This window comes from Odocoileus virginianus, chromosome 19 (assembly GCF_023699985.2).
Source record: "Odocoileus virginianus isolate 20LAN1187 ecotype Illinois chromosome 19, Ovbor_1.2, whole genome shotgun sequence".
NCBI lineage: Eukaryota > Metazoa > Chordata > Mammalia > Artiodactyla > Cervidae > Odocoileus > Odocoileus virginianus.
Window position 1 is genome coordinate 19,727,858 of NC_069692.1, and position 13,446 is coordinate 19,741,303.

The 13,446-nt window shown below is 35.6% G+C and overlaps 1 protein-coding gene across 1 annotated transcript in view; it reads right to left on the reverse strand.

Annotated features, from left to right (window-relative positions):
• The window catches only part of KPNA5 (karyopherin subunit alpha 5), a 46,571-nt gene extending 33,308 nt beyond the window's left edge, over positions 1–13,263 (reverse strand). The window contains exons 1-5 of the mRNA XM_020901730.2: positions 13,009–13,263; positions 6,069–6,202; positions 4,641–4,742; positions 4,430–4,529; positions 2,946–3,040 (exon numbers count right to left, since the gene is read on the reverse strand). Coding sequence (XP_020757389.2) covers positions 2,946–3,040; positions 4,430–4,529; positions 4,641–4,742; positions 6,069–6,202; positions 13,009–13,012 — 435 coding nt within the window. The 5' untranslated portion in view covers positions 13,013–13,263. The remainder of the gene's footprint in view (positions 1–2,945; positions 3,041–4,429; positions 4,530–4,640; positions 4,743–6,068; positions 6,203–13,008) is intronic.
• Between the last annotated feature and the right edge of the window lie 183 nt (positions 13,264–13,446).

Sequence of the window (13,446 nt, forward strand, 5' to 3'; positions counted from 1 at the left end):
AATAAAAACTTATAAAATCATGAATGATAAATGAATACATCTGAATTTATATTTCATAAGACCCCTGACGTTTACTATTAGGGAGCCAGGTATTCTAAATCAAGCCGTTTAAAACAAAAATGATACACATTACTTAATAAACAGAATATTTATGGAACTTAGAATCATAAAAGGTACTTTTGTTTCCTTAAGAATCATTTATTCCTAACCTCATCACTTAAGAAATAAGAAAAATTAGGAATTCATACATTTAGGTGGTTAGTTCAAGGTCAAAGAGTTCATTATTAGCAGAGCCACAAGACCTTGTGGTATTCTTTCAAGTAGCAGAGCCTCTGGGAAGTTACTCATATCAATCAGAATTCAGATATACTTATCCATGATGGATTTATAATGATGCAATTGAGAAAAATTTAAGTCATGGTTCTCTAACAAACTAGCAAATTAGACCTGCAAATTAAGGAGTGACAATAGCTTTAAAAATATTTAGTCTAGACAACTTCTCACATTAAGGTAGGTATTATGATTAATAAAAGTATAATAAAAAGCATTAGTGAAAGGCATGAAAAGTACAGATAAAACTAAGAGGAAATGGTTATAATTTTAAAAAGAAAAAAAAAGAGGCAGAGCTTCTATTCAACTCCAACAGAGCTTTAGTATGTGGCAACAATGCCAATTCTTCTGATTTGTAAAAAGAAGCCCCAAATCTAGACTTCCATTTGAAATTCTTCAACTTTTGAAAGCCTGATATCTAATTCATATATTTTAAAACATGTGCAGGCCAAACATGTAGGTCCCCAGTTTGAGGCCTCTCAACTACAGTAAGTCCCCTACATCTGAACCTTCAAGATGCAAACTTGTGTTCCATCCACATCAGGCGAGCGTGACACCGCAGCTTGCCCTCCATCTCCTGCTGCTGATGATCCCTCAGCTCTAGCACCTCCCTCTCTCTCCCGCCTCGTCAGTAACTCTTCTCGCCCGGCACGCCAGCTGCTGTACCACACTACTGCACTTTTCAAGGCAGTACACTATGGGATTAAAAATGTTTTCTTTATTTTTCGGTTGTTTTTTATGTATTATTTGTGTGGGAAGTAATATAAACCTTTTACAGGACAGTACTATATAGCCGATTGTGTTAGTTGGGTACCTAGGCTAACTTTATTGGACTGACAGATGCACTCTCAGAACAGAACTTAGTACAGTTAGATCTATGGTTTGAACAACGTATTTCATATTAACTTGGATAATACGGCACACCATATAGCTGCCCCAAGAACACACTGCTGAATTTCACTAGGTTTCAAGTACAATGATTAACTGGAGAACAAAATGGCAACTCACTCCAATATTGTTGCCTGGAGAATTCCATGAACAGAGGAGTCTGGAGGGCTACAGTCCACAGGATTACAAAGAGACCCAACTGAGTGACTAACACACACACACACACACACACACACACACACACACACACACAGACTGATAAACACTCAAATCCCCAGTGTTTTTGAATACTGTGTGCTTTCTACACATGCTATTTTCACAACCTGAAATTACTTTTCCTTTTATTCAGCCTGTTAAAACTCTCATTCTCCCTTAAGACTAGCTGTGTAACATTGTAAACACAAGTTGCTATGTTCTCTCTGCTCTCAAAGAACTTTGTATAATTTTCTGTTAGCACTAAGTGTACTACAGTATCAAAGATCTGTTTAGGTGTTTGTCTTCCCCAGCAGAGTGAAGAATTTCTGCAAAGAGAGAAATATCTTACTATTCTGTAACTACAATGCCTTATACAAGGTATTGTTTAAACTAACATTCAATTATATCCATTCATTTCTTCTTTCAATCACTTAGAATTAAAGAGTCAAATAATAAACTAGCTACCAGGAGGCTTAGGTTTTAGTTTGGACTCAGAGCTGACAAATAAAGCGAAAGACCAGATCATGATTTCCAGCCCTTACAGCACTATTACCTAAAGACTCTAGGTGACAGATAGATTTTAGGTGATTAATAGTCCTTACAGCACTATCACTTAATTGACAAGACTATCCTTATTGTAAACATTCTCAGCATTTTTTATAAAGCTCATGATGGGTAATATTCAGAAGTGCAGCAAATTTTGTTGCTTATACCTATAGAGGGGATCTTTCCCAAATTACTCAGATTAAGTAGAACACTATTCTAAGATGTAATTTCAAATTATTCAAATACCAGAAACAGTTCTCCAATACCAATAAGAGCACTGAGAAAGCAGGTGTAGGTTTCTACAATTCCTGATAGATATAATTTCATCCTGTACACTTACTTAAGAATATATATATAGCAATGAAAGTCAGGAAGAACAATCTTAAACAGTAAAATATTTGCAAACTTCAATACTTTTAGTAGCCAATTATTTGGAAGACATCTTAAAATTTTCACTATAACGGAGAAGCAACACTCTTTAAGACACACTTAACTTTGGTCACATTTTAAGTAGACTATACTGATTTGTTCTTTCTTCAAAAAAAAAAAAAAGGAACTGATCAATCAGATAAAAATGTTTTAAGAGGTACAAGAGTTTATACTAAAAAGTTACAACTTTAGTTAGGAGCCAAAATAAATTTTACCATTAAGTTAGTTAATATTTTGATTTATGATTTTCTAAAGCAAAAGTTATTAAAGGTTGACAACTATAAAATTTTTCTTAAAATTACAAATGATTTTAAATACATTTTTCAAAAAAAATTGTTTAATGATCATAATTTCTAGAGAAAATAACAGTACCTAGGAAAAATGAGCACTGTAAACTTGACCAGGGCAAGACAGGTAGCACCACCTTTAATCGCCACCTATTGACATTTTCTGAATGCTTACAATATATTCAGTACTGTAGAAGTTGCTTTCACTAGAAATTAATCCTATGTCGTTTCTGGAAAGAGATAATTAAGAACGTAAACTACAGAACTCACTTGTAATGTACAATTTTCATTTCTTTCAAGAAATTTCACAAATCTCTGCACCACTCCTGGTTTCTGTATAACTTGATCAATTGGTGGATTAGGTTCTAAAAATTAAAAAAAGAATGAAGCTATTATGCAGACACAAAAGCACAATGATCTGGACCCTGTGTAAGTTAACAGGACACACAAAATAACTCTTTCCTAGATTTCACTGCCCAGATTTGAAACCCTTAGCTGGATGTAACTGAAGAAAACAAATGGTCTCATAACTGCAATGTTTACTGCAAAAAAAAAAAAAAAAGCAAATTCTTTTTCATTAGCGTAACAGTAAGAAAATTTTAAAATACTTGCTATACAATTATTTAAAATTATAAAGGCTATTTAGGAGGTCACCTTTACAGTGTGGAAGTATTTCAGTCCAATATTCAAAACACCAATCAAAGGATAATAATCGTTCTAAGGATAACAGTCCTTCTAATTCTTCATAACCATACTCCAATTTCCAGGGATGTCCCTTTCATTATCAACCATGAACTGCCTAATATCTTTCAGCAAGACAAGTCCTATCTTCTCAAGATGTTATTTATAAAAATGCTATTGAACTATCTAGAATTCTTGATAAACTCTCATGATAGGCTGAGGAATTAAGAGAATAATAAAATCTCTAAGAAGTTTAAATGCAAATTTTAAATAAATGCAATTAAAATAAATGCAAACTTAAAATAAAGGTATTTCTGGGACTCCCTGGCAGTCCAGAGCACTTGCAATGCAGGGGGCTCAGGTTCAATGGTTGGGAACTAAGATCCCACAAGTCAAGCAATGTGGCCAAAAGAAACAAACAAACAAAAAAAAGGAATAGCCTTTCTCCCTTTTCTTTTTTCTACAAATTTGCTATCCTAACTTTCTCAAAATGTGGGAGATTTCTGCAAAGTTAGTAAAATACAACAAAGTTTTGTTTGAGTGTTCCACACGAAAAGTGTGGATTCTTCAAAATGTAAATCACAGACTACAGCCTAAACTGCTCTTACAGTTATAAAACATCAGCAAGACAATACATAGTATTATTAATGCTTTTACTCCCACCCAATATAAAATACAAATTAAATTTTTTAAAATTTGGAAAAAAAGAAATATCTGATTGATTAAATTATTTTACATTCATGCTCTGCTGTCTTGCTGCCATTTTTAAAAAGTCTGAAAAATATTTCTGTAAGAATTTAGAAATATGTATCTCTAACTTTCTTAGCAATGGGACTCATTTGGGACTATTTTCCTTCTTTAAATTCTTTTATATTTGCAGATATTCTACAATCAACATGTGTTACTTTGACAGTATAATGGTTTTAAAAAAGAGATTATTATAGAAAAAATTAAGATGTACTGGAAACGAAAGTGTCTTAAAATAAAAAAAAAACTAACAAAATTGCACTACAAATTCCTGTAACATCAGGAAATAAGTAACATCAAATAAGCACAATGAAAATAATTCTTGCCTTTAGAAAGCAGCTTTCTAAATTTTTGTGTAGCTGTTAGTTGTTGATCAGCATTATTAGAAAAAATCATCTGAACCATATCTGAAGTAATAACTTCTTCCTAAAACACAGAAAATGTAATTATTATCTAAATTTTTTACATCAATAATTTTGCAGTATCATCTCTGAAATACTGAAGAAATATAATTTGAAATACAATTGTAATATCTACCTCTGGAATGGGTACAGTGGAACTGATGTCTGGATCCTGGATAGGATTTTCTAACATAGATTCTTCATTTCTGGGCAAAGAGACATTTCTGCGTTTGAATAACTATAATAAAGAGAAATAATATATTAAGCTTTCCATAAAACACTAAATTCCCATAGAATTATTTTTTCCTTTAAGGGAACAAAACAATCATTTTATCACTTAAAATTCTGAATATTTTAGTATTTTGTAATCACCATACCATAAACACCTAAATTATTCAAGAGAAGTTAAACATTTGGGGCTAGATTAGCTCTTGTCCTATAGACTGCTTTAAGACATTCTTAATCTCAGGTCTTTTAACCAATTTCCAGTACCATAAACAGAACACACATTTATATTTTGCAGCACCTGGAAAAGCACATATGCCTACACTGAATTATGAGGTATTTAAGAAGAAAAGCAGATCTGTTATATGAGTGAGATAACATGATATATTAACAGAGCCAGCATATCAGACTAACAAGGAACAAAAACAACTCTCAGGAAAGATGACCCTATGCTTATTAACTGAGTGAACATAAAGAAAAAAAAAAAGAGAGAGGAAGAAAGAGACATGGTCAAGTCACTGAGCAAGATTTACAGGTATATTTCATAAATCAAAACTGATAAAAAAAATCTGGTATAATCTTTTTGATAGCTAAATAAAATTCTGCTCTTCTTCAGTCTCTACACAGTTCTTTTCCTACTCATTCAACAGACTTTTTTTCTTGAGTACCTACTGTAATATAGTAGAGACTGTGTTAGACGCCTTAAATAGGGGGGATAATCATATTTCTAAAACAGGCCCTTTTTTACTTTCTACATTGCTAGTCCCTTTTACATAGTAGTTTTAATTCATGTATGTGAGGACCATACCCTTCTACTCATTTATGAATATTTCTAAATTTCAGCTCATCTTGGAATGAAACATGGAGATGCATTCTTTTAAATGAATTTTTCTATTCCTTATGTTCCATATATCAAGTCCAAACAGATAAGGCTAAGAGGTCTGCCTGATGAGACTATAGGAGGAACAGTATGAGTAGCATAGGAAAATGATTATTATTAACTTAGGGGCAAGAGTTATGAAAACCACAAAGTGACAAATGAATATAGTTAATTTTTCTAGGGGGCAAATTTTACAATGCTGAGTGGAAGTGATACAAATAGGCTCAAGAGTAAATATGTCTTAGCACTGGGGTAGAAATGTTGACATAAAAGGTTATCAATGGAACAGAAAAGTCATTCTTGTAAGTGATTAAAAATGGCATAGGATTCTGATTCATGAATTTGCTAATACTACTGGATTCTAATAAAAATATATATTCAATGTCCTAGGAAAAAAAATTTCATTTAAAATTATCTAAAAATTAGCAATAACAGAATTAAATATTTTAAAACACCTACCTGTTCTTCCCTTTTTTGTTTTCGAAGCTGTATTCCTTCTTCTTCTCTTCGTCTACGCATCTCCTGGGGGTTTAGGGCTTTATTCTTATAACTTTTCATTCTATAGTTATCTTTCCCTGGACTAGCCATGGCATCTTAAGATTAGGAGAGAAGAAAATAGATATCAATTACTTTCAAAATAACATGAGATGTTTACTCTAGGGCAACTAAATTCAGGCTCATGGATTAAATACACCAACAAAACTCATCCTGAAAATTATGTACAATGAATACATCCTCTCACCCCCACACAAAATTGGAGGAAAATGATCAAATGTTTTAGGACTTCATATCAAACAAATAATAGATTTTGGTCTAAACAAGAAGTCATTACCCTAATTTCACTGATTCAGAGAGGCACTCTCCTATCCCTGATATTTTAACCTTTCTATAAGTGAGGTGCATCTTAAAATAACTGTTAGCCAGGAAATAATCATGAAACAGTCGGATAAAAAACTTCTAAATCACAGCTTCTGGAAAGATCAAGAAATAATCAGCAATGAATTGACTTATTTTCAATAAAATATGGCATCAAGTTTCAGTAAGCCCACCTTATATGTTTATTGGTGTCTGGCTTCTTTCACTTACTTAAGGAACTGCCTAAAGAACTAACATCAAACAGGTCAGGACTTGAGTTATGAGTACAATAACAATTTTCAGTACTAGAGTATAATCAGTTCATTTAAAATACTGAAATATTTCTATATTTTTCAGTAGTTTTATTATACATGTCTTAAAAAATTAACAAATATTTTATAAATATACAAAACATATAAACATGAAATATATTTTAAAAGGGGCAGGAGATAAAACTAGAAAGGTAGGTAATGTTGAAATATATAGTTCCTGCAATCTAGCTGAGAAATCTGGTCTTGATCCTAAGGAGAAGAATTCAGAAATTAAAGAGAAGGTTGTTTCAAACTTTGATGATAAAGACCTAAAGTAAATTAGTGTTTTCTATGTAGAGGATCATGTCATCTGCAAAGAGAGTGAGTTTCACTTCTTCTTTTCCTATCTTGATTCCTTTTACTTCTTTTTCTGCTCTGATTGCTGTGGCCAACACTTTCAACACTATGTTGAATAGTAGTGGTGAGAGTGGGCACCCTTGTCTTGTTCCTGATTTCAGGGGAAATGCTTTCAATTTTTCAGCATTGAGGGTGATGCTTGCCGTGGGTTTGTCATATATAGCTTTTATTATGTTGAGGTATGTTTCTTCTATTCCTGCTTTCTGGAGAGTTTTAATCATAAATGGATGTTGAATTTTGTCAAAGGCTTTCTCTGCATCTATTGAGATAATCATATGGTTTTTATCTTTCAATTTCTTAATGTGGTGTATTACATTGATTGACTTGGCGGATATTAAAGAATCCTTGCATTCCTGGGATAAAGCCCACTTGGTCATGGTGTATTATTTTTTTAATATGCTGTTGGATTCTGTTTGCTAGAATTTTGTTAAGGATTTGCATCTATGTTCATCAGTGATATTGGCCTGTAGTTTTCTTTTTTTGTGGCATCTTTGTCTGATTTTGGAATTAGGGTGATGGTGGCCTCATAGAATGAGTTTGGAAGTTTATCTTCTTCTGCAATTTTCTGGAAGAGTTTGAGTAAGAAAGGTGTTAGCTCTTCTCTAAATTTTTGGTAGAATTCAGCTGTGAAGCCACCTGGTCCTGGGCTTTTGTTTGCTGGAGATTTCTGATTACAGTTTTGATTTCCTTGCTTGTGATGGGTTTGTTAAGATCTTCTATTTCTTCCTGGTTCAGTTTTGGAAAGTTATTACTTTTCTAAGAACTTGTCCATTTCTTCCAAGTTGTCCATTTTATTGCATAGAGCTGCTGGTAGCAGTCTCTTATGATCCTTTGTATTTCAGTGTTGTCTGTTGTGATCTCTCCATTTTCGTTTCTAATTTTGTTAATTTGGTTCTTCTCCCTTTGTTTCTTTATGAGTCTTGCTAATGGTTTGTCAATTTTGTTTATTTTTTCAAAAAACCAGCTTTTAGCTTTGTTGATTTTTGCTATGGTCTCTTTAGTTTCTTTTGCATTTATTTCTGCCCTAATTTTTAAGATTTCTTTCCTTCTACTAACCCTGGGGTTCTTCATTTCTTCCTTCTCTAATTGCTTTAGGTGTAGAGTTAGGTTATTTATTTGGCTTTTTTCTTGTTTCTTGATGTAAGCCTGTAATGCTATGAACCTTCTCCTTAGCACTGCTTTTACAGTGTCCCATAGGTTTTGGGTTGTTGTGTTTTCATTTTCATTCATTTCTATGCATATTTTGATTTCTTCTATGATTTGTTGGTTATTCAGAAGCGTGTTATTTAGCCTCCATATGTTTGAATTTTTAACAATTTTTTCCCTGTAATTGAGATCTAATCTTACTGCACTGTGGTCAGAAAAGATGACTGGAATGATTTCAATTTTTTTGAATTTTCCAAGACCAGATTTATGGCCCAGGATGTGATCTATTCTGGTGGGAATGAAAACTAGTACAGCCACTATGGAAAACAGTGTGGAGATTTCTTAAAAAACTGGAAATAGAACTGCCAAATGACCCAGCAATACCACTTCTGGGCATACACACTGAGGAAACCAGATCTGAAAGAGACACCTGCACCCCAATGTTCATCGCAGCACTGTTTATAATAGCCAGGACATGGAAGCAACCTAGATGCCCATCAGCAGATGAATGGGTAAGGAAGCTGTGGTACATATACACCATGGAATATTACTCAGCCGTTAAAAAGAATTCATTTGAATCAGTTCTAATGAGATGGATGAAAGTAGAGCCCATTATACAGAGTGAAGTAAGCCAGTAAGATAAAGAACATTACAGCATACTAACACATATATATGGAATTTAGAAAGATGGTAATGATAACCCTATATGCAAAACAGAAAAAGAGACACAGATGTACAGAACAGACTTTTGGACTCTGTGGGAGAAGGCGAGGGTGGGATGTTTCGAAAGAACAGCATGTATACTACCTATAGTGAAACAGATCACCAGTCCAGGTGGGATACATGAGACAAGTGCTCGGGCCTGGTGCACTGGGAAGACCCAGAGGGATCGGGTGGAGAGGAAGGTGGGAGAGGGGATCAGGATGGGGAATACATGTAACTCCATGGCTGATTCATGTCAATGTATGACAAAACCCACTGAAATGTTGTGAAGTAATTAGCCTCCAACTAATAAAAATAATTTTAAAAAAAAGTGGTCAAAAACATTGAAAATAAACATTTTTTTTAAAATTTAAAAAATAAATAAATAAATTAGTAGCTGCACTGAAAAACACAGAAGACAGACTGATTCCAGAAACATTTCACATACTGATTCAATAAGAATTAGAGGCCAAGTGAATGTAAGGAAAATGTACTAAAGAAGAGAAAGGAGTTGAGGATGATTTCATGGTTTTCAGCATGAACTCTTTCCAAATAATGATAAAATAACCCAACACAGGGAATACAGATGGTGGACTGGCGTGGTGGTTTTGTTTTCTTGCCTCCTTGTTTTTGAGATGAAAACGATGAATTCAATGATTTTATTTTTCATTTACATACAACAAAAATCACTCAGTACACAGTTCTACGAACTTGACACAATGCTCAGGCATATAACCAACAAAATTAAGATATAGAACAGCTTCATATTCCCCCCAAACTTCATCATGCTTCTATTTAGTCCTTCCCTACTCCTAAAACCTGGCAACCACTATTTCCACAGCTCTGCCTTTCCCCAAATTTCACATAAATGAAATAATAACAGTATACAATCTTAACTGTCTTCTTTCATTTAACAGTGTATCTGTGAGTCACCATATTGTTGGAATGTATCAAAATTCATTCTTTATTGTTTAGTAATATTCTATTGTACAGATACACCACAGTTTATTGATTCATTAGCTGAAGGACATTTAGGTTTTTTTTCTAGTTTAGGGCAGTTACACATAAAACTGTTATAAACACTCATGTACAGGTTGTGTAAATACAGGTAAATATCTAGGAGTAGAATCTATGGATAACAGGACAAGCATATGCTTCACATTTTATAACATATTGCCATTCTGAAAAGTAAGTATACCACTTTGTATTCCCATTAGCTATTACTGTTGCTCTGTATCCTGGCTACCCTTATTAGAATTTTGTTATTGTTTACTGTAGCTACTCTAATGATATATAGTGACTTTAATCTTAAATGTGTTAAATTTATAGTACATAGAGCACAAACAGAAGGTTTTGATTTATAGATGGTTAAAAATTATGAGTCAAACTCAGGAAAAGAGTATTGAATGATTATTCAAGAGCATTAGAACTATAAAAGAAAGACGCCCAAAAGTGAAATCTTAAGGATGTTCACATTTCCATGGAAAATGGAAAGCAAAGGAAACCAAACATAAATAGAAGGATCAGAAGAAAATAAGAGTCATGAAAAAAAGGGAATTTAAAAGATAAATAAATATTTCAGTTGCAGTGACACTAAAAAAAAAGTCACTCAATTTATTCATTCATGGATTTATCTCGCAAATATTTAAGTGTCTAGAATGAGTCAAGTGCCATTGGAAGGAAGATAGACTTGATAACTAGGTCACTGGTAAAGACAGAGAAATTTCTTTAGTGGTGGAACTAAAGGTAGAATGGAAGGGCTGAGGACTTTACAATAATTTAAAAAGTATTTTGTGCCTCTTAACACATGTATATAGTTGTGCAATTAAAATACATGTATAATCAACCAATATCTCTTTATAAAATATTCAATAAATTAATCTTAGCAATACTGTGTGTACCTACAAATACTTATGTCTAGAAACTTATGTCATAAGAATACTTATGTCAGTCTAACTTTCTTAATAACAATGCTTAGCATTATTCTCTATTTTATATATAAAAGCTCTGTTGCACTAATAAAAGCTTAGGCTCTTGGAAGGGAAAAACAAAGTCAATTACTGAGCAAACCGGGCTCCACATTAGTTGTTGAATTAAACTTAACAGTATAAAATATCTTAGCAAAATGAAATGTTCGCAGCAATAAACCTCTTTACAATATTTACCACCTATGCATTAGGTATCTTTTAGTCCACTGGCCTTTAAACTTTTGATTACATATCCTATGCACACAAAATACATTTGTGAATTCACCCTCAATATGCTTGTGTGTTTATGTATGTGTATTACTAACTTAATAAACTATCCAATTATAAATCCACAGAAATTTTTTTTTAAAAAGAATAGTTTTAAAAGATAAGCAGTGAAGTCACTCAGTCATGTCTGACTCTTTGCAATCCCATGGACTGTAGCCTACCAGGCTTCTCTGTCCTTGGATTTTCCAGGCAAGAATACTGGAGTGGGTTGCCATTTCCTTCTCCAGGAGATCTTCCCCACCCAGGGATTGAACCAGAGTCTCCTGCACTGTAGGCAGACGCTTTACCATCTGAGCCACTCTCCCCACATCCATCCGATTGAATCACCTTGTACCTCCCAACACACACAGCAGACACTACTTCTAAGGCGATCAATCTAGGCGATGACAAATTAAAATCTTTCAGTATAAATGCTAATCAAATAAAATCTCGCCCCAGCAACTCATATATCATTTGTTCGTTTGCCTTCTATAAAACTAACTTCTTGTCTCTTATTTAACATCTGCATCCTCACTGCAGTTGCTTTAAAGGGGGTATGAAGTTCAAGGAAAATGGTTTTCTTAAAGCTACCTTACCCAAAGGGATTTTCTTTCTCTGGAATATAGCTTAAAAGACTACCTCACCCAAAGGGATTTTCTTTCTCTGCAATATAGCTTAAAAGACTGTACTTCAAAGGCTGCTTGCTGTCTCATACAAGTTATTTCAAATATACGAAATGCCATTCAAACACTATAAAGTTGCCAGAGGAATTTTTTTTTTCAGCCATAAACTTATTTTTGTCTCCGCTCTTTGAAAAAACTATGCTGAGGTTGGGCAAACAACTGGAATCTGAACTTTTTCTATTACAGATCAACGGAATTTCTTGTCTCCATAAAGCCTGCGTTTCTATATGCTTGGGTGTCTGTTAGTAAAATGACAAGATCAGTACAAAGGGGAAAGTGCAGCAACCAGAGCCTCTACAAGCAAACAAGCAGTACTTGAAGATCTAAAAGACAGAGCTATTTCCTGTTTACCATGAGAGAAAGTCACTTTTAAAATAAAATATAAATCATGGAATGCTGTAACTAAGAGACATCAGATCAGAAGGTTTTTTTTAAAAAGCGTTCAAAAAGACGAAGAGTAGATGCCAGCAGTGTCATATTCTTTTGAAGCAGCACTACCCGTTCTCACAGCTTTCAATTCCTCTCATCTCTTGGGCATTAGTGAGGAGACACTATTAAATTGTCACCGTGGAAGTGAGCTAGCAGAAGCATCTAACCCGCGCCAGCCCGCGTCAGGACTGAGCCCTTCCAGGCATCTGGGCCAGGTGGGCGGCAGCTGCTGGAAGTGGAGGGTGCGACACGCAGGCCCCTGGGACCGAACCTGCCTTATTCTGGACACGAAGGAACTTCTACAAGCTGAGCTGCGGAACAGACTGCTGAGCCCCTGAAGTGACAGGCAACGTCTGATAAGATCATGTACCGAAAAAAAAAAAAAGAACTACCGAGAGACAGCAGAGCAGAGCGGCGAGAGGATCCTGTGCCTAAAGCTCCTGAGCATCAGCCTGGCTCTCGGAGAGGCTCTGAGCGCCCTGCGCCTTCGCGTCCTCAAGGGAAAGGTCTGGCTGCCACGCCCCCGCCACCGCTGTCTCCCTCTGGAGAAGCTGAGAGAACCCGGCCCGGCCCTGAACCCTTTGTAGGGGAAGAGATAAAAACAGTGGCCTCAAGAACTAGTAGCTCCCGAAAGGACCAAACCCGAGGCTCACCCCACCCGGCGTGTGTCACTCCCACTTACCCATTAATGTGGCACTAGCTGGCGCCCTGACTTCCCAGTGCCCGGCTGCGGCGGCTGCTGCGGTAACTGTGGGGTCAGCACTCCGCCCCTAGCGATGAGTACAGAGACCAGGCTCACAACTCAAGATGGCGGCCTCCTGCGCCCCTTACTCCAGACCCCCAAGTCTGGGCTCCCAGAAGCCCTTGCACGCGGCGGCGGCGGCGGCGGCGGCGGCAGTGGCCGCAGCGAAGCTGCTGCACCGACCGGCCGAGGGGCGGAGAGAAACGGCCGCCCCAGCCCCACCCACTCATGGAGGATCCGGCCACTTCTGGACTTTGGGATTTTAACCCTGCACATTGCTGTGGCAGGTGTGTGTCCTACTGCCCTGCCAGCAGTAGTGCTCCCTGCCAGTTCTGTCATTCACCCGTTCGTTCTTTTGTTCATCCATCCATCCAAGCT